The following is a 12,551-nucleotide window of genomic DNA, read 5'->3' on the forward strand; positions in this document are numbered from 1 at the left end:
CACTGGGGGGGTCACAGGGCCATGGGGACACAGGGGTGGGGGACAGGGGGGTCATGGGGACATGGGGGGGGGTCACAGGGCCATGGGGGGGTCACAGGGACACAGGGATGGGGGCAGGGGGGGACACTGGGGGGGTCACAGGGCCATGGGGACACAGGGTTGGGGACAGGGGGGTCGTGGGGACATGGGGGGGTCACAGGACTGGGGGGGGTCACAAGGCCATGGGGGGGGGTCACAGGGCCACAGGGATGGGGACAGGGGGGGACACTGGGGGGGTCACAGGGCCATGGGGACACAGGGGTGGGGACGGGGGGACACTGGGGGGGGTCACAGGGCCATGGGGACACAGGGTTGGGGACAGGGGGGTCATGGGGACATGGGGGGGGTCACAGGGACACAGGGGTGGGGACAGGGGGGTCATGGGGACATGGGGGGGGGTCACAGGGACACGGGTGGGGACAGGGGGGTCATGGGGACATGGGGGGGGTCACAGGACTGGGGGGGGGGTCACAAGGCCATGGGGACAGGGCCATGGGGGTCACAAGGCCATGGGGGGGGGGTCACAGGGACACAGGGTTGGGGACAGGGGGGTCATGGGGACATGGGGGGGGTCACAAGGCCATGGGGGTCACAAGGCCACGGTGCGGGGGGGGGGTCGCAGGGACACGGGGGGGGGGGTGGCCCAGGGCACTGCCGCTGGGGACACGGGGAGGGGACACGTGACGGCGCAGGCACGGGGCTGGGTGTCACCAGCCCTGGCCCGGCCCCCCCCGTGTCCGCCCCCCCCCGTGTCCGCCCCCCCCCCCCGTGTTTGTGTGTCCCCCCCCGTGTCCTTTGTGGTGGCAGAGGACGATCGGGCCGGGCTGAACATGAGGGTCCTGCGGGTACCGAGGGGGGGGGGGACACACTGGGGGGGGGGGGGGTCCCTGGGAAGGGGCTTTTGGGGGGGAGGGGGGCATGGGAAGAGCTGTATGAAGGGGTCACGGGGGGGGGGACACCCTATGGGGGGGGGCACCCTATGGGGGGGGCACCTATGGGGGTGTCCCTATGGAAGGGGGGGGGCTTATAACGGGGGGGCTGACTACAGAGGGGGGGATTTAGGGGGGGGGGTGTCTCTCCGGGGAGCGGTGGGTTGGGGGGGGGGGGTGGTCGGGGGGGGGGGGCCGGACCCCCCCTTTGGGGGGGTCCGGCCCCCCCCCCGACCACCCCCACCCCCCCCCCCAAGGCCACCCCCCCTGGGGGCTGCTGCGGTCGCTGGGTCCGCCGCCCCCCCCCGCCACCTCCACAACCGCGTCCAGGAGCACCAGAAGCTCTTCCAGGTGAGGGGGGGGGGACACACACACACACACACACACACGACACCCCCGGAATCCTGGGTCCCTTTGTGGGGGGGGTGCGGGTGTGACTGACCCCCCCCCGATGTCCCTTGTCGTGTGTTTGTGTCCGTGTGTCCGTCCCCCCCCCCGTCCCCCCCCAGGAGGACAACGGGCTCCCGGTGCATCTCAAGGGGGGGGCCATGGACTCGGCCCTCTACAGCCTCACCACCCTCATCTGCTCCGTGGGTACGGCCCGAGCCGGGGGGGGGGGGGGGGAACAGGAGCCGGGGGGGGGACAGGACCCCTGGGGTCCCCTGGGGGGGGGGGGCAGGACCCCGGGGGGGGACAGGAACCGGGGGGGGGGGCAGGATCCCTGGGAGAGGGGGACAGGACCCCTGGGGGGGGGACAGGACCCCGGGGGGGGGGGATTGCTGGGAGAGGGGGACAGGATCCCTGGGGGGGGGACAGGACCTCGGGGGGGGGGACAGGAACCCCGGGGGGGGGCAGGATCCCTGGGAGAGGGGGACAGGATCCCTGGGGGGGGGGGATAGGAACCCGGGGGGGGGGGGCAGGATCCCTGGGGTCCCCTGGGGGGGGGACAGGACCTCGGGGGGGGGGACAGGATCCCTGGGGTCCCCTAGAAGGGGGGGGACAGGACTCCTGGGGGGGTGGGGAACAGGACCCCGGTGGGGGGACAGGACCCCTGGGGTCCCCTGGGGGGGGGACAGGACCTCGGGGGGGGGGACAGGACCCCTGGGGGGGGGGGACAGGATCCCTGGGAGAGGGGGGACAGGATCCCTGGGGTCCCCTGGGGGGGGGGGGGGGGGCACAGGACCCCTGGGGGGGGACGGACACAGGAACCCGGGGGGGGGCAGGATCCCTGGGAGAGTGGGACAAGAACCCGGGGGGGGACAGGACCCCTGGGGTCCCCTGGAGGGGGGGGGGGACAGGACTCCTGGGGGGGGAAAGAGGACCCCGGCGGGGGGACAGGATCCCTGGGGGGGGGGACAGGAACGCGGGGGGGGGGCAGGATCCCTGGGAGAGGGGGACTGGACCCCTGGGGTCCCCTGGGGGGGGGGACAGGACCTCGGGGGGGGGGGGGGGACAGGATCCCTGGGAGAGGGGGAGAGGATCCCTGGGGTCCCCTGGGGGGGGGGGGGGACAGGACCTCGGGGGGGGGGGACAGGAACCCCGGGGGGGGGGCAGGATCCCTGGGAGAGGGGGACAGGACCCCTGGGGGGGGGGACAGGACCCCGGGGGGGACAGGAACCGGGGGGGGGACAGGACCCCTGGGGTCCCCTGGGGGGGGACACAGGACCTTGGGGGGGGGACAGGACCCCTGGGGGGGGGGGGACAGGAACCCGGGGGGGGGGCAGGATCCCTGGGAGAGGGGGACAGGACCCCTGGGGGGGGGGACAGGACCTCGGGGGGGGGGGGACAGGAACCCGGGGGGGTGACACAGGACCCTTGGGGGGGGGGACAGGACCCCCGGGGTCCCCTGGAGGGGGGGGGGGGACACACACAGGACGCCTGGGTTCTATTTTTAGCCCTGGGGGGGGGAACGCCCGCCCGGACGCCGGTCCCGTGGTGGGGGGGGTGGCTAAGGGGGACCGAGAGCCCGGACGCCTGGGTCCCCGGGGGGGGGACAGGGGGGGTCCCCAGATGTCCCCAGGGGGGGTCCCTGATTCCCCCCCCCCCCCCCAGGCACTTGCTACTCGCTGTGGTCGCTGGCTCAGGCCTCGAAGCCCAAGAAGAATTGAGGGGGGCCCGGACCCCCCCCCCCACTAAACCCCCCCCCCCGGCAATAAAAGGCTCTGATGAAGCTGTCGGCCTGGTTGGGGACACCGGGGACACCGGGGGGGACACCTGGGGACACGGGGGACACAAGGGGGGGCCACAGAGGGACAAGGGGGGGGGGGACAGAGACAGCGAAGGGATTTTATTGCCCAACTCGGCGAGCGCCCGGTTGGGATGGCCACTGCCTCGGGGGGGGGCCCCAAGTGTCCCCAGGGTGTCCCCAGGTGTCCCCGTCCCCCTCCAGGGCAGGACCAGCCCCCCCTCAGGTGAATAAATAGTTTTGGGGTTAAAACCACCAGGAACGGGGATGGGGACAGGATGGGGACAGGGACAGGGATGGGGACAGGGACAGGGATGGGGACAGGGTGGGGGACAGGGACAGTGACAGGATGGGGACAGGGACAAGGACAGGGATGGGGACAGGGACAGTGACAGGATGGGGACAAGGACAGGGATGGGGACAAGAACAGGGATGGGGACAAGGACAGGGATGGGGACAGGGTGGGGACAGGGACAGTGACAGGATGGGGACAGGGACAAGGACAGGGATGGGGACAGGGACAGTGACAGGATGGGGACAAGGACAGGGATGGGGACAAGAACAGGGATGGGGACAAGGACAGGGATGGGGACAGGGTGGGGGACAGGGACAGTGACAGGATGGGGACAGGGACAAGGACAGGGATGGGGACAGGGACAGTGACAGGATGGGGACAAGGACAGGGATGGGGACAAGAACAGGGATGGGGACAGGGACAGGGATGGGGACAGGGGTGGGGGACAAGAACAGGGATGGGGACAAGGACAGGGATGGGGACAGGGTGGGGACAGGGACAGTGACAGGATGGGGACAGGGACAAGAACAGGGGTGGGGACAGGGACAGGGATGGGGACAAGGATGGGATGGGGACAGGGATGGGGACATGGGCAGTGACAGGATGGGGACAGGGGAGGGGACGAGGACAAGGACAGAGAAGGGATGAGGACAAGAACAGGGACGGGATGGGGACAGGGGTGGGGACAAGAACAGGGCTGGGGACAGGGCCAGGATGGGGCCAGGGGTGGGGGGGGGGTACCGGGACAGGGGACAAGGCCAGGGCTGGGGACAGGAGGGGACATCAGGGTGGCAGAGGGGCCCCCCCGAGCGTGCCAGCGCGGGTGGCCAGCAGCAGCTGGAGGGGCACGGGGGGTTCGGTGTCCCCGTCCCCGTCCCCGTCCCCGTCCGGCCGCATCACCCGGTCGTGCAGGCGGCTGAACCGCCGGGCCCGCAGGCTGCGGGGGACAGAGGGGACACTGCGGGGACCCCAGTGTCCGGGGGGGGGACCCTGGCGCCCAGTATGAACCAGTACGTACCAGTACGGACGGCGCTCGTCGGGGCTGAGGCTGCGCCAGAGCTGCGCCAGCTCCCGCGTGGCCGCGGTGGACGCCAGCCCCGGGTGGGCGCTGGCACCGTCACCGGGGGTGTCACCACCCCAGGACACCCCCCCCCCCCCACACTGGTCCCCGTGTCCCCGTCCCCCCCCCCCCCCCCGCGCCCCCCCCAGAGCTCATGTCCCCTCTCTGCTGTCCCCATCCTCCCTGGGGTCCCCATTGTCCCCCAGGGTCCCCATGTCCTCCCTGGGGTCCCCATTGTCCCCAAGGTCCCCATCACCCTGGGGTCCCCATGTTGTCCCCAGGGTCCCCATGTCCTCCCTGGGGTCCCCATTGTCCCCCAAGGTCCCCATCCTCCCTGGGGTCCCCATGTCCCTCCTGGGGTCCCAATGTCCCCAATGTCCCCATCCTCCCTGGGGTCCCCAGGTCCTCTCCAGGTCCCCATTGTCCCCAGAGTCCCCATCCCCCTGGGGTCCCCATGTCCCTCCTGGGGTCCCAATGTCCCCAATGTCCCCATCCCCCTGGGGTCCCCATGTCCCCCCTGGGGTCCCAATGTCCCCATCCTCCCTGGGGTCCCCAGGTCCCCCCTGGGGTCCCCATTGTCCCCAGAGTCCCCATCCCCCTGGGGTCCCCATGTCCCTCCTGGGGTCCCCATGTCCCCAATGTCCCCATCCTCCCTGGGGTCCCCATGTTGTCCCCAGGGTCCCCATGTCCACCCTGGGGTCCCCAATGTCCCCATCCTCCCTGGGGTCCCCAGGTCCTCTCCAGGTCCCCATTGTCCCCCAGGGTCCCCATCCCCCTGGGGTCCCCATGTTCCCCCTGGGGGTCCCAATGTCCCCAATGTCCCCATCCTCCCTGGGGTCCCCATGTTGTCCCCAGGGTCCCCATGTCCACCCTGGGGTCCCCCAATGTCCCCATCCTCCCTGGGGTCCCCAGGTCCCCCCTGGGGTCCCCAATGTCCCCAATGTCCCCATCCCCCTGGGGTCCCCATGTCCCTCCTGGGGTCCCCATGTCCCCAATGTCCCCATCCTCCCTGGGGTCCCCATGTCCCCCCTGGGGTCCCCATTGTCCCCCAGAGTCCCCATCCCCCTGGGGTCCCCATGTCCCTCCTGGGGTCCCCATGTCCCCCCTGGGGTCCCAATGTCCCCAGAGTCCCCATTCTCCCTCAGGTCCCCATGTCCCCCAGGGTCCCCATCCCCCTGGGGTCCTCATGCTCCTCCTGGGACCCCAACGTCCCCATGTCCCCCCCATTGTCCCCATGTCCCCACCTGATGTAGGGTTTCCGGTTGAGGCGGCAGAACATGATGAACCCGTTGACGCATTTCTTCTTGGGGCGGGGGGGGCCACCCTGGCCCCGTCCCCGCTGTCCCCGCGGTGTCCCCCCCCATCCCCACGGCCACCCCAGGGGTCACCGGGCTGCCACCGGCCACCGCCTCCTGCGGTGCCACCGCTGGGGCCTGCGGGGACAATCGTGTCCCCCGGGGGTGACACCGGAGTGGGGGGGGGGGGGTGTGTGTGTGACACCGGGGGGGGGGTGACATCGGGGTGGGGGGGGGTGACAGTCCCTACCTGCGGGCTGAGACAGACGTCTGCGAAGAGGGCTGGGGGGGGGACGGGACACACGACACGGTGACACCGAGCAGGGGACACACGCACACATTGTCCACCCCCCCGGCCCCCCCCAAACCCACCTCGTGCCACATCATCGGGGGGTCCCGGGGGGGGCGGCGAGGCCAGCAGGGAGGGGCTGAGCCCCAGCAGCCCCCCCCGCCTCGGGGGGGGGGACAGGGGGACCCCCCCTTCCCAACCCAGTGCCTCCCAGTATGGCCCAGTATGGCCCAGCCAGGGGCTGCTGGGCCCCCCCATCTCCTCCTCCTCCTCCTCCTCCTCGTAGGGCACCAGCCGCTGCCTGGGGGAGCTGGGAGGGGGGGCGAGGGGGGGGTCAGCACCTTGGGGTGCTCCCCCCCTCAAATGCCCCCCCCCCAATGTCACCTACCCCCGTGTGGCCCCGGCGCTCGGTCCCACCTCCGCGGTGTCACCGTCACCGGGGCGGCCTGTGGGGATGGGGGGGGGGGGTGTCACTGGGGGGGGGGGGAATTCCACAATTGGGGGGGGTCCCCCCCAAATGGGCAGTGGGGCTTGGGGGGGGGAGCTGGAGGGCTTGAAGGCGGGGGAGGGGAGGAAAGGGAGGAAAGGGGGGGGGAATGAGTGGAGGGTCCCTGGGGGGGGCCCAAAAATTGGGGTGGGGGGACAGGGAGGGGGGTCCCTGCATGGTGGGGGGTCCCGGGGGGGTCCCCATTACCTGCCCCCCCCCGGGCGATGCTCAGGCTCCTCTGCAGGTGCCGGATGTACCCCAGGACGTGCTGCAGGACCTGCCCCTGGGGGGGGGAGTCCGGGGGGGGGGGGGCGTGGGGGGTGCAGCCCCCCCCCAGCACCCAGGCCCCCCCCCCCCCCTCCCCGACCTCCCCAGCAGCCAGGACCCCTCCCCGTCTCGCCCTCAGCACCCTGACCCCCCCCAGGACCCCCCTGAGACCCCCCCCGGCAGGCTGCCCCCCCCAGCCGTCTCCACCCCCCCCCCTCCACCACCCTGTTCCCCCCCCCAGCACCCTGGTGTCCCCCCCCCGCCCCCGTACCTGGGTGCGGGGCCCCCCCCCACCGCGGGGCCACGGCACCATCCGGGCCAGGTCCCGCAGCAGCGAGCGCCAGTCCCGGCGGGGGGGCCTGGGGACAGCGGGGGGGGGGACATGGGGGGACACCGGAGGGGGCACGGGTGGGGGACACCGGGGGGGGGCATGGGGGGGGGACACACAGAGGCGGGGGGAGGCCATGGGGGGGGGACACCGGGGGGGGGACACGGGGGGGACACGGGGGGGACACACGGGGGGGAGGGACACACGGGGGGGGTACATGGGGGGGACAGCCGAGAGGGAGGGGACACTGGGGGGAGGACACGGAGGGACACGAGGGGGGGACGGGGACGGGGACATGGGGGGGGCACGGGGAGGGGGACACAGAGGGGACACCATGGGGCACTGGGGGGCGGGGGGGGCTGACACGGGGGGAGTGTGACACGGGGGGGGGGGGGTGACGGGGGGGTAACACGGGGGGGTGACACGGGGGGGGTGACACGGAGGGGGGGATGTGACACGAGGGGGGGGGTGACACGAGGGGGGGGGTGTGACACGCGGCAGGACGCGGTGCCCCCCCCCGCCCCTCACCGGTGGCTGCGGGGCGGCTTCGGGCCCCGGGTGCTGCCCCCCGGCTGCCGCATCTGCGGGGGGGGGGGGCAAGTGCCGGGGGTCAAACGGCCCCGGGGGGGGGTCCCAGACCGGGGGGGGGGGGGTCCCGGGGGGGCTTAGACCCCGGGGGGATGCCAGGACCGGGGGGGGGGGGGGGCGGGGGTCCCAAATCGAGAGGGGGGCTCAGAGCCAGGGGGGGTGCCAGGCCCGGAGGGGGGACCCGGGCCCGGGGGGGGGGGTCCCAGGTCGAGGGGGGGGGGGGGGGGGGGGTCCCAGGCCCGGGGGGGAGGGGGGGGGCGGGGCCGAGGAATCCCGCGCTCGCACCTCGCCCGGGCGGCGCCGGCGCCAAGACTGTGGCGGGGCGTGGCCTGCGCGGATGGGCGGAGCCCGCGTTAGCGGCGCCTCCGGTTGGACGAGACTTCTGCGGAGGGGCGTGGCCTACGCGAAGCTAACACCTCCCCCCCAGAGGGGCGGGGTCTCACCGTGGCGCGGCGCCCGGACACCCCGCGGGGCGTGGTCTCGTAGGGGGCGGTGCCAGCGCTAGCCCCGCCCCTGCGCTCTCTTCTTCCCCCCCCCCCATTTTCTGGCTCCGGGGCAAAGGGGGGCTCGGAGACCCCCGGGGGGGGGGGGGGGGGGGGGAATCGACCCGGGGGGGGGGGCAGATCAGCCCGGGGGGGCCACAGAGGGTAACACCAGGTAGGAACGAACCAGCTTTATTGCCCCGGGGGGGCGGGGGGGTGTGTGTGTGAGCACAGCGCCTGGGGGGGGGGAACACACACGACACCCCCCAATTCTGCCCCCACCCCCCTCCCGGGGGGGCTCAGGCACCCCCAGGGGGAAGCACACACCCCCCCCCCCCAAATAACCCCCCCCCGGGGGGGGCGGCAGGACAGGGAAGGAGTCCCTGTGTGAGAGCCTGGGGGGGGAGGGGGGCACACAAGATGTTGGGGGGCCCCTTTAGGAAGTTTGGGGGGGGGTGGGGGGGGGCGTCCAGCCCGAGGACGGCGCGCGGAGGCTCGCCACGACGCCGACGGCCCCCGGGAAACGCGGCTGGGCCCCCCCGGGAGGGGGTCTCGGGGTGGTAGGGGATCCCAGGGGATCCCGGGGAGAGGAAGGAGGGGGTGTCCCGGAGGTGGGGGGGGTGTGGGGTGGGGGTCCCCCCCTATTTCCCGGCGATGAGGGGGTTGCGCAGGACGACGATGACGGAGTCGCCGCGCAGGAACATCTTGGAGATGTAGCGGTCCTTGTTCACCGGCTTGGATTTCTTCTTCCCCTTCCCGCTCTTGGGCACCTCCGTCCACATCTCCTTCACGTTCTCCAGCACCATGTTGCAGTGCCTGGGGGGGGGGACGGACGGGACGGATGCATTTGGGGGGGCCCCCCCCCCCCCCCAACCCCCCAGATATGAGGGGGGAGGGGGGGGCTGCACCTTCCCCCCCCGAGGGGAGATGGAGGGGTTGTGGGGGGGGAGCAGGAGGAGACGGAGCGAGAGCAGGTGAAATTTGGGGGGGGCCTGAGGGGATCCCAGCAAGATTTTGGGGACCCCAGCAAGATTTTGGGGACCCCAGCAGCACCGGAGGGACATGGGGGGGAGGGGACACACAGACCCCGGCCATGACGCAGCGGGATCTCCAGGGAATTTGGGGACCCCAGGGGGGGCTCAAAGGGATGGTGGGGACACCGGAGGGGAACGCACGGGATCAGGGGGACGCTGGGTCCCAGCCGGGCAGGATATGGGGGTCCCCAGGGGGACCCTGCAGGACATTGGGGACCCCGGGGGCTCTTTGGGGGCCTTGGGGTAACTGATGGGGACATTGGGGATCCTGGGGTGACCCAGGGGGACACTGGGGACTGTGGGGGGACCCAGGGGGACATTGGGGTGACCCTGGGGGGACCCGGGGGGACATTGGGGAGCAGGGGGGGACCCTGGGGTGGCCCGGGGGGACACTGGGGGGACCCTGGGGTGGCCCGGGGGTGGCCCAGGGGGACACTGGGGACCGTGGGGGGACCCTGGGGTGGCCCTGGGGGACATTGAGGAGCATGGGGGGACCCAGGGGGACATTGGGGACCGTGGGAGGACCCACGGGTGACCCAGGGGGACACTGGGGATCGTGGGGGGACCCTGGCGTGACCCCAGGGGACATTGGGGAGCGTGGGGGGACCCTGAGGGACACTGGGGATCGTGGGGGGACCCTGGGGTGACCGAGGGGGACATTGGGGGGGACCCTGGCGTGACCCAGGGGGACACTGGGGAGCATGGGGGGACCCTGGGGAGCGTGGGGGGACCCTGGGGTGACCCAGGGGGACACTGGGGAGTGTGGGGGGACCCTGGAGGACACTGGGGAGCGTGGGGGGACCCTGGGGGGATCCTGAGGTGACCCAGGGGGACACTGGGGAGCGTGGGGAGGACCCAGGGGGACACTGGGGAGCGTGGGGAGGACCCTGGGGTGACCCCGGGGGACACTGGAGAGCGTGGGGGGACCCTGGGGGGACCCAGGGGGACATTGGGGACTGTGGGAGGACCCTGGCGTGACCCAGGGGGACACTGGGGACCGTGGGGGGACCCGGGGGACACTGGGGAGCATGGGGGGACCCTGGGGGGACCCCAGGGGACATCATAAACCCCGAGGATAACGGAGAGCAGGACCGAGGAGCCCCCGGGCACAGCGGGACGCCCCAGATCCTTGCGATACGACCCCCGCAGGACACCAAGGACCCCCTCGGGGACAATCTGGGGACAACGCCGCGGACCTGTCGAAGGCCTTGACGCGTCCCAGGAGCTTCTTGTTGTTGCGGCAGTTGATGAGGACCTGGGTGTTGTTCTTGACGGACTGGGTGAGGACGGAGAGCGGCCCCGTGTTGAACTCCTCTTCCTCCCGCTTCTGCAGCTCCTCCGGCGTCATCTCGCTCTTGGGCTTGTTCAGCAGGCTCCTGCGCGGGGACAGCGAGGGGACGTCGAGGGGACGGCGAGGGGAGGGGGTGTTGGGATGGGGACATGGCGAGGGCGGGGGGGGGGTGCTGGGAGTGCAATGGGGGCTGGCAGGGGACACCGGGATGGGGAACAGGGGGTGGCAGGGGACACTGGAGGGTGGCAGGGGACACCGGGATGGGGAACAGGGGGTGGCAGGGGACACCGGAGGGTGGCAGGGGACACCGGGATGGGGAACAGGGGGTGGCAGGGGACACCGGAGGGTGGCAGGGGACACTGGGATGGGGAAGAGGGGTGGCAGGGGACACCGGGATGGGGAACAGGGGGTGGCAGGGGACACCGGAGGGTGGCAGGGGACACTGGGATGGGGAAGAGGGGTGGCAGGGGACACCGGGATGGGGAAGAGGGGGTGGCAGGGGACACTGGAGGGTGGCAGGGGACACCGGGATGGGGAACCGGGGGTGGAAGGGACACCAGGGGTTGGCAGGGGACACCGGGACGGGGAAGAGGGGGTGGCAGGGGACACTGGGATGGGGAAGAGGGGGTGGCAGGGGACACCGGAGGGTGGCAGGGGACACTGGGATGGGGAAGAGGGGGTGGCAGGGGACACTGGAGGGTGGCAGGGGACACCGGGATGGGGAACAGGGGGTGGCAGGGGACACTGGAGGGTGGCAGGGGACACCGGGATGGGGAAGAGGTGGTGGCAGGGGACACTGGGATGGGGAACAGGGGGTGGCAGGGGACACCGGAGGTTGGCAGGGGACACTGGGATGGGGAAGAGGGGTGGCAGGGGACACCGGAGGTTGGCAGGGGACACTGGGATGGGGAAGAGGGGGTGGCAGGGGACACCGGAGGGTGGCAGGGGACACCGGGATGGGGAACAGAGGTGGCAGGGGACACCGGGATGGGAAATAGGGGGTGGCTGGGGACATGAGAGGTGGCTGGGGGACACTGGGAGTTGGTAGGGGACACCGGGGGTGGGGAACCGGGGATGGAAGGGACACCGGGGGTGGGGAGGGGACACCGGAATGGGGAACAGGGGGTGACAGGGGACACCGGAGGGTGACAGGGGACACCGGGATGGGGAACAGGGGGTGGCAGGGGACACCGGGGGTTGGCAGGGGACACCGGGATGGGGTACGGGGGGTGCCTGGATGCATCGGCACTCGCAGGGGACACCAGGACAGGGACCGGGGGGCACCCGGGGACACGGGGGGGTGGGAGGGGACACAGGGCCGGGGACACCGGGGGCGCCCGGGGACACAGCGGCTGCCTGGGGAGACCAGGGCCGGGGAACCGAGGGTGCCCGGAGACACCGGGAACGAGGAACCGGGCGCTCAGGGAACACCGGGGACGACGCGGGGGCCACGGGAGCCTCCGGGGCTGGACCCTGGGGGCGGCGAACCGGGGCCCGGGGGCAGCGCGGAGGCAGCAGGTACGGGGGAGGCAGCAGGTACGGGGGAGGCAGCAGGTACGGGGGAGGCAGCAGGTACGGGGAACTCAGCCCACCCGCCCCGGTCCCGGTCCCGGCCCCGGCCCCCGCCCCCGCCCCGGTCCCGGTCCCGGTCCCGGCCCCTCCTCACATGGCGGCTCCGCTCCGGTCCCGCGTCTCCACTCGCGCGCGCCGCCCTCACGTCCCGCTTCCGGGTCACGGCGCCTCCGCACCTCCATTTCCGGGTCACCGCGCCGCCGCGGGCTTGGAGAGGCCAAGAAGCATGCGCGGGAGAGGTGGGCGGGGCGGGGCGGGGAAAGGGGCGGGACGGGGAGAAAGGGGCGGGGCCGCGGCACGGCCACGGCGGCAGGATACGGGGGGGAGGGGGGCCTGGAAACAGCTGGGGGGGGGAGCTGGAAACGGTCGTGGGGGGCCTGGAAACGGTCGTGGGGGGCTGGAAACGGTCA

The 12,551-nt window shown here is 72.8% G+C and overlaps 2 protein-coding genes across 2 annotated transcripts in view; one reads left to right on the top strand and one right to left on the bottom strand.

Annotated features, from left to right (window-relative positions):
* The window catches only part of SNRPD2 (small nuclear ribonucleoprotein D2 polypeptide), a 70,281-nt gene extending 57,897 nt beyond the window's left edge, over positions 1-12,384 (bottom strand). Inside the window, exons 1-3 of the mRNA XM_075490011.1 lie at positions 12,236-12,384; positions 10,475-10,654; positions 8,856-9,060 (exon numbers count right to left, since the gene is read on the bottom strand). Of these exons, the coding sequence (XP_075346126.1) occupies positions 8,886-9,060; positions 10,475-10,654; positions 12,236-12,237 (357 nt within the window). The 5' untranslated portion in view covers positions 12,238-12,384 and the 3' untranslated portion in view covers positions 8,856-8,885. The remainder of the gene's footprint in view (positions 1-8,855; positions 9,061-10,474; positions 10,655-12,235) is intronic.
* COX7A1 (cytochrome c oxidase subunit 7A1) lies at positions 622-3,138 on the top strand. Its single transcript, XM_075489941.1, has 4 exons — positions 622-641; positions 1,226-1,319; positions 1,478-1,562; positions 3,021-3,138. Exons 1-4 carry the CDS (start codon positions 622-624, stop codon positions 3,074-3,076), a joined length of 255 nt encoding a protein of 84 aa, XP_075346056.1. The 3' UTR covers positions 3,077-3,138.
* Positions 12,385-12,551: the final 167 nt, after the last annotated feature.

The sequence above is a fragment of the Mycteria americana genome, unplaced genomic scaffold (assembly GCF_035582795.1).
Source record: "Mycteria americana isolate JAX WOST 10 ecotype Jacksonville Zoo and Gardens unplaced genomic scaffold, USCA_MyAme_1.0 Scaffold_43, whole genome shotgun sequence".
Lineage (NCBI taxonomy): Eukaryota > Metazoa > Chordata > Aves > Ciconiiformes > Ciconiidae > Mycteria > Mycteria americana.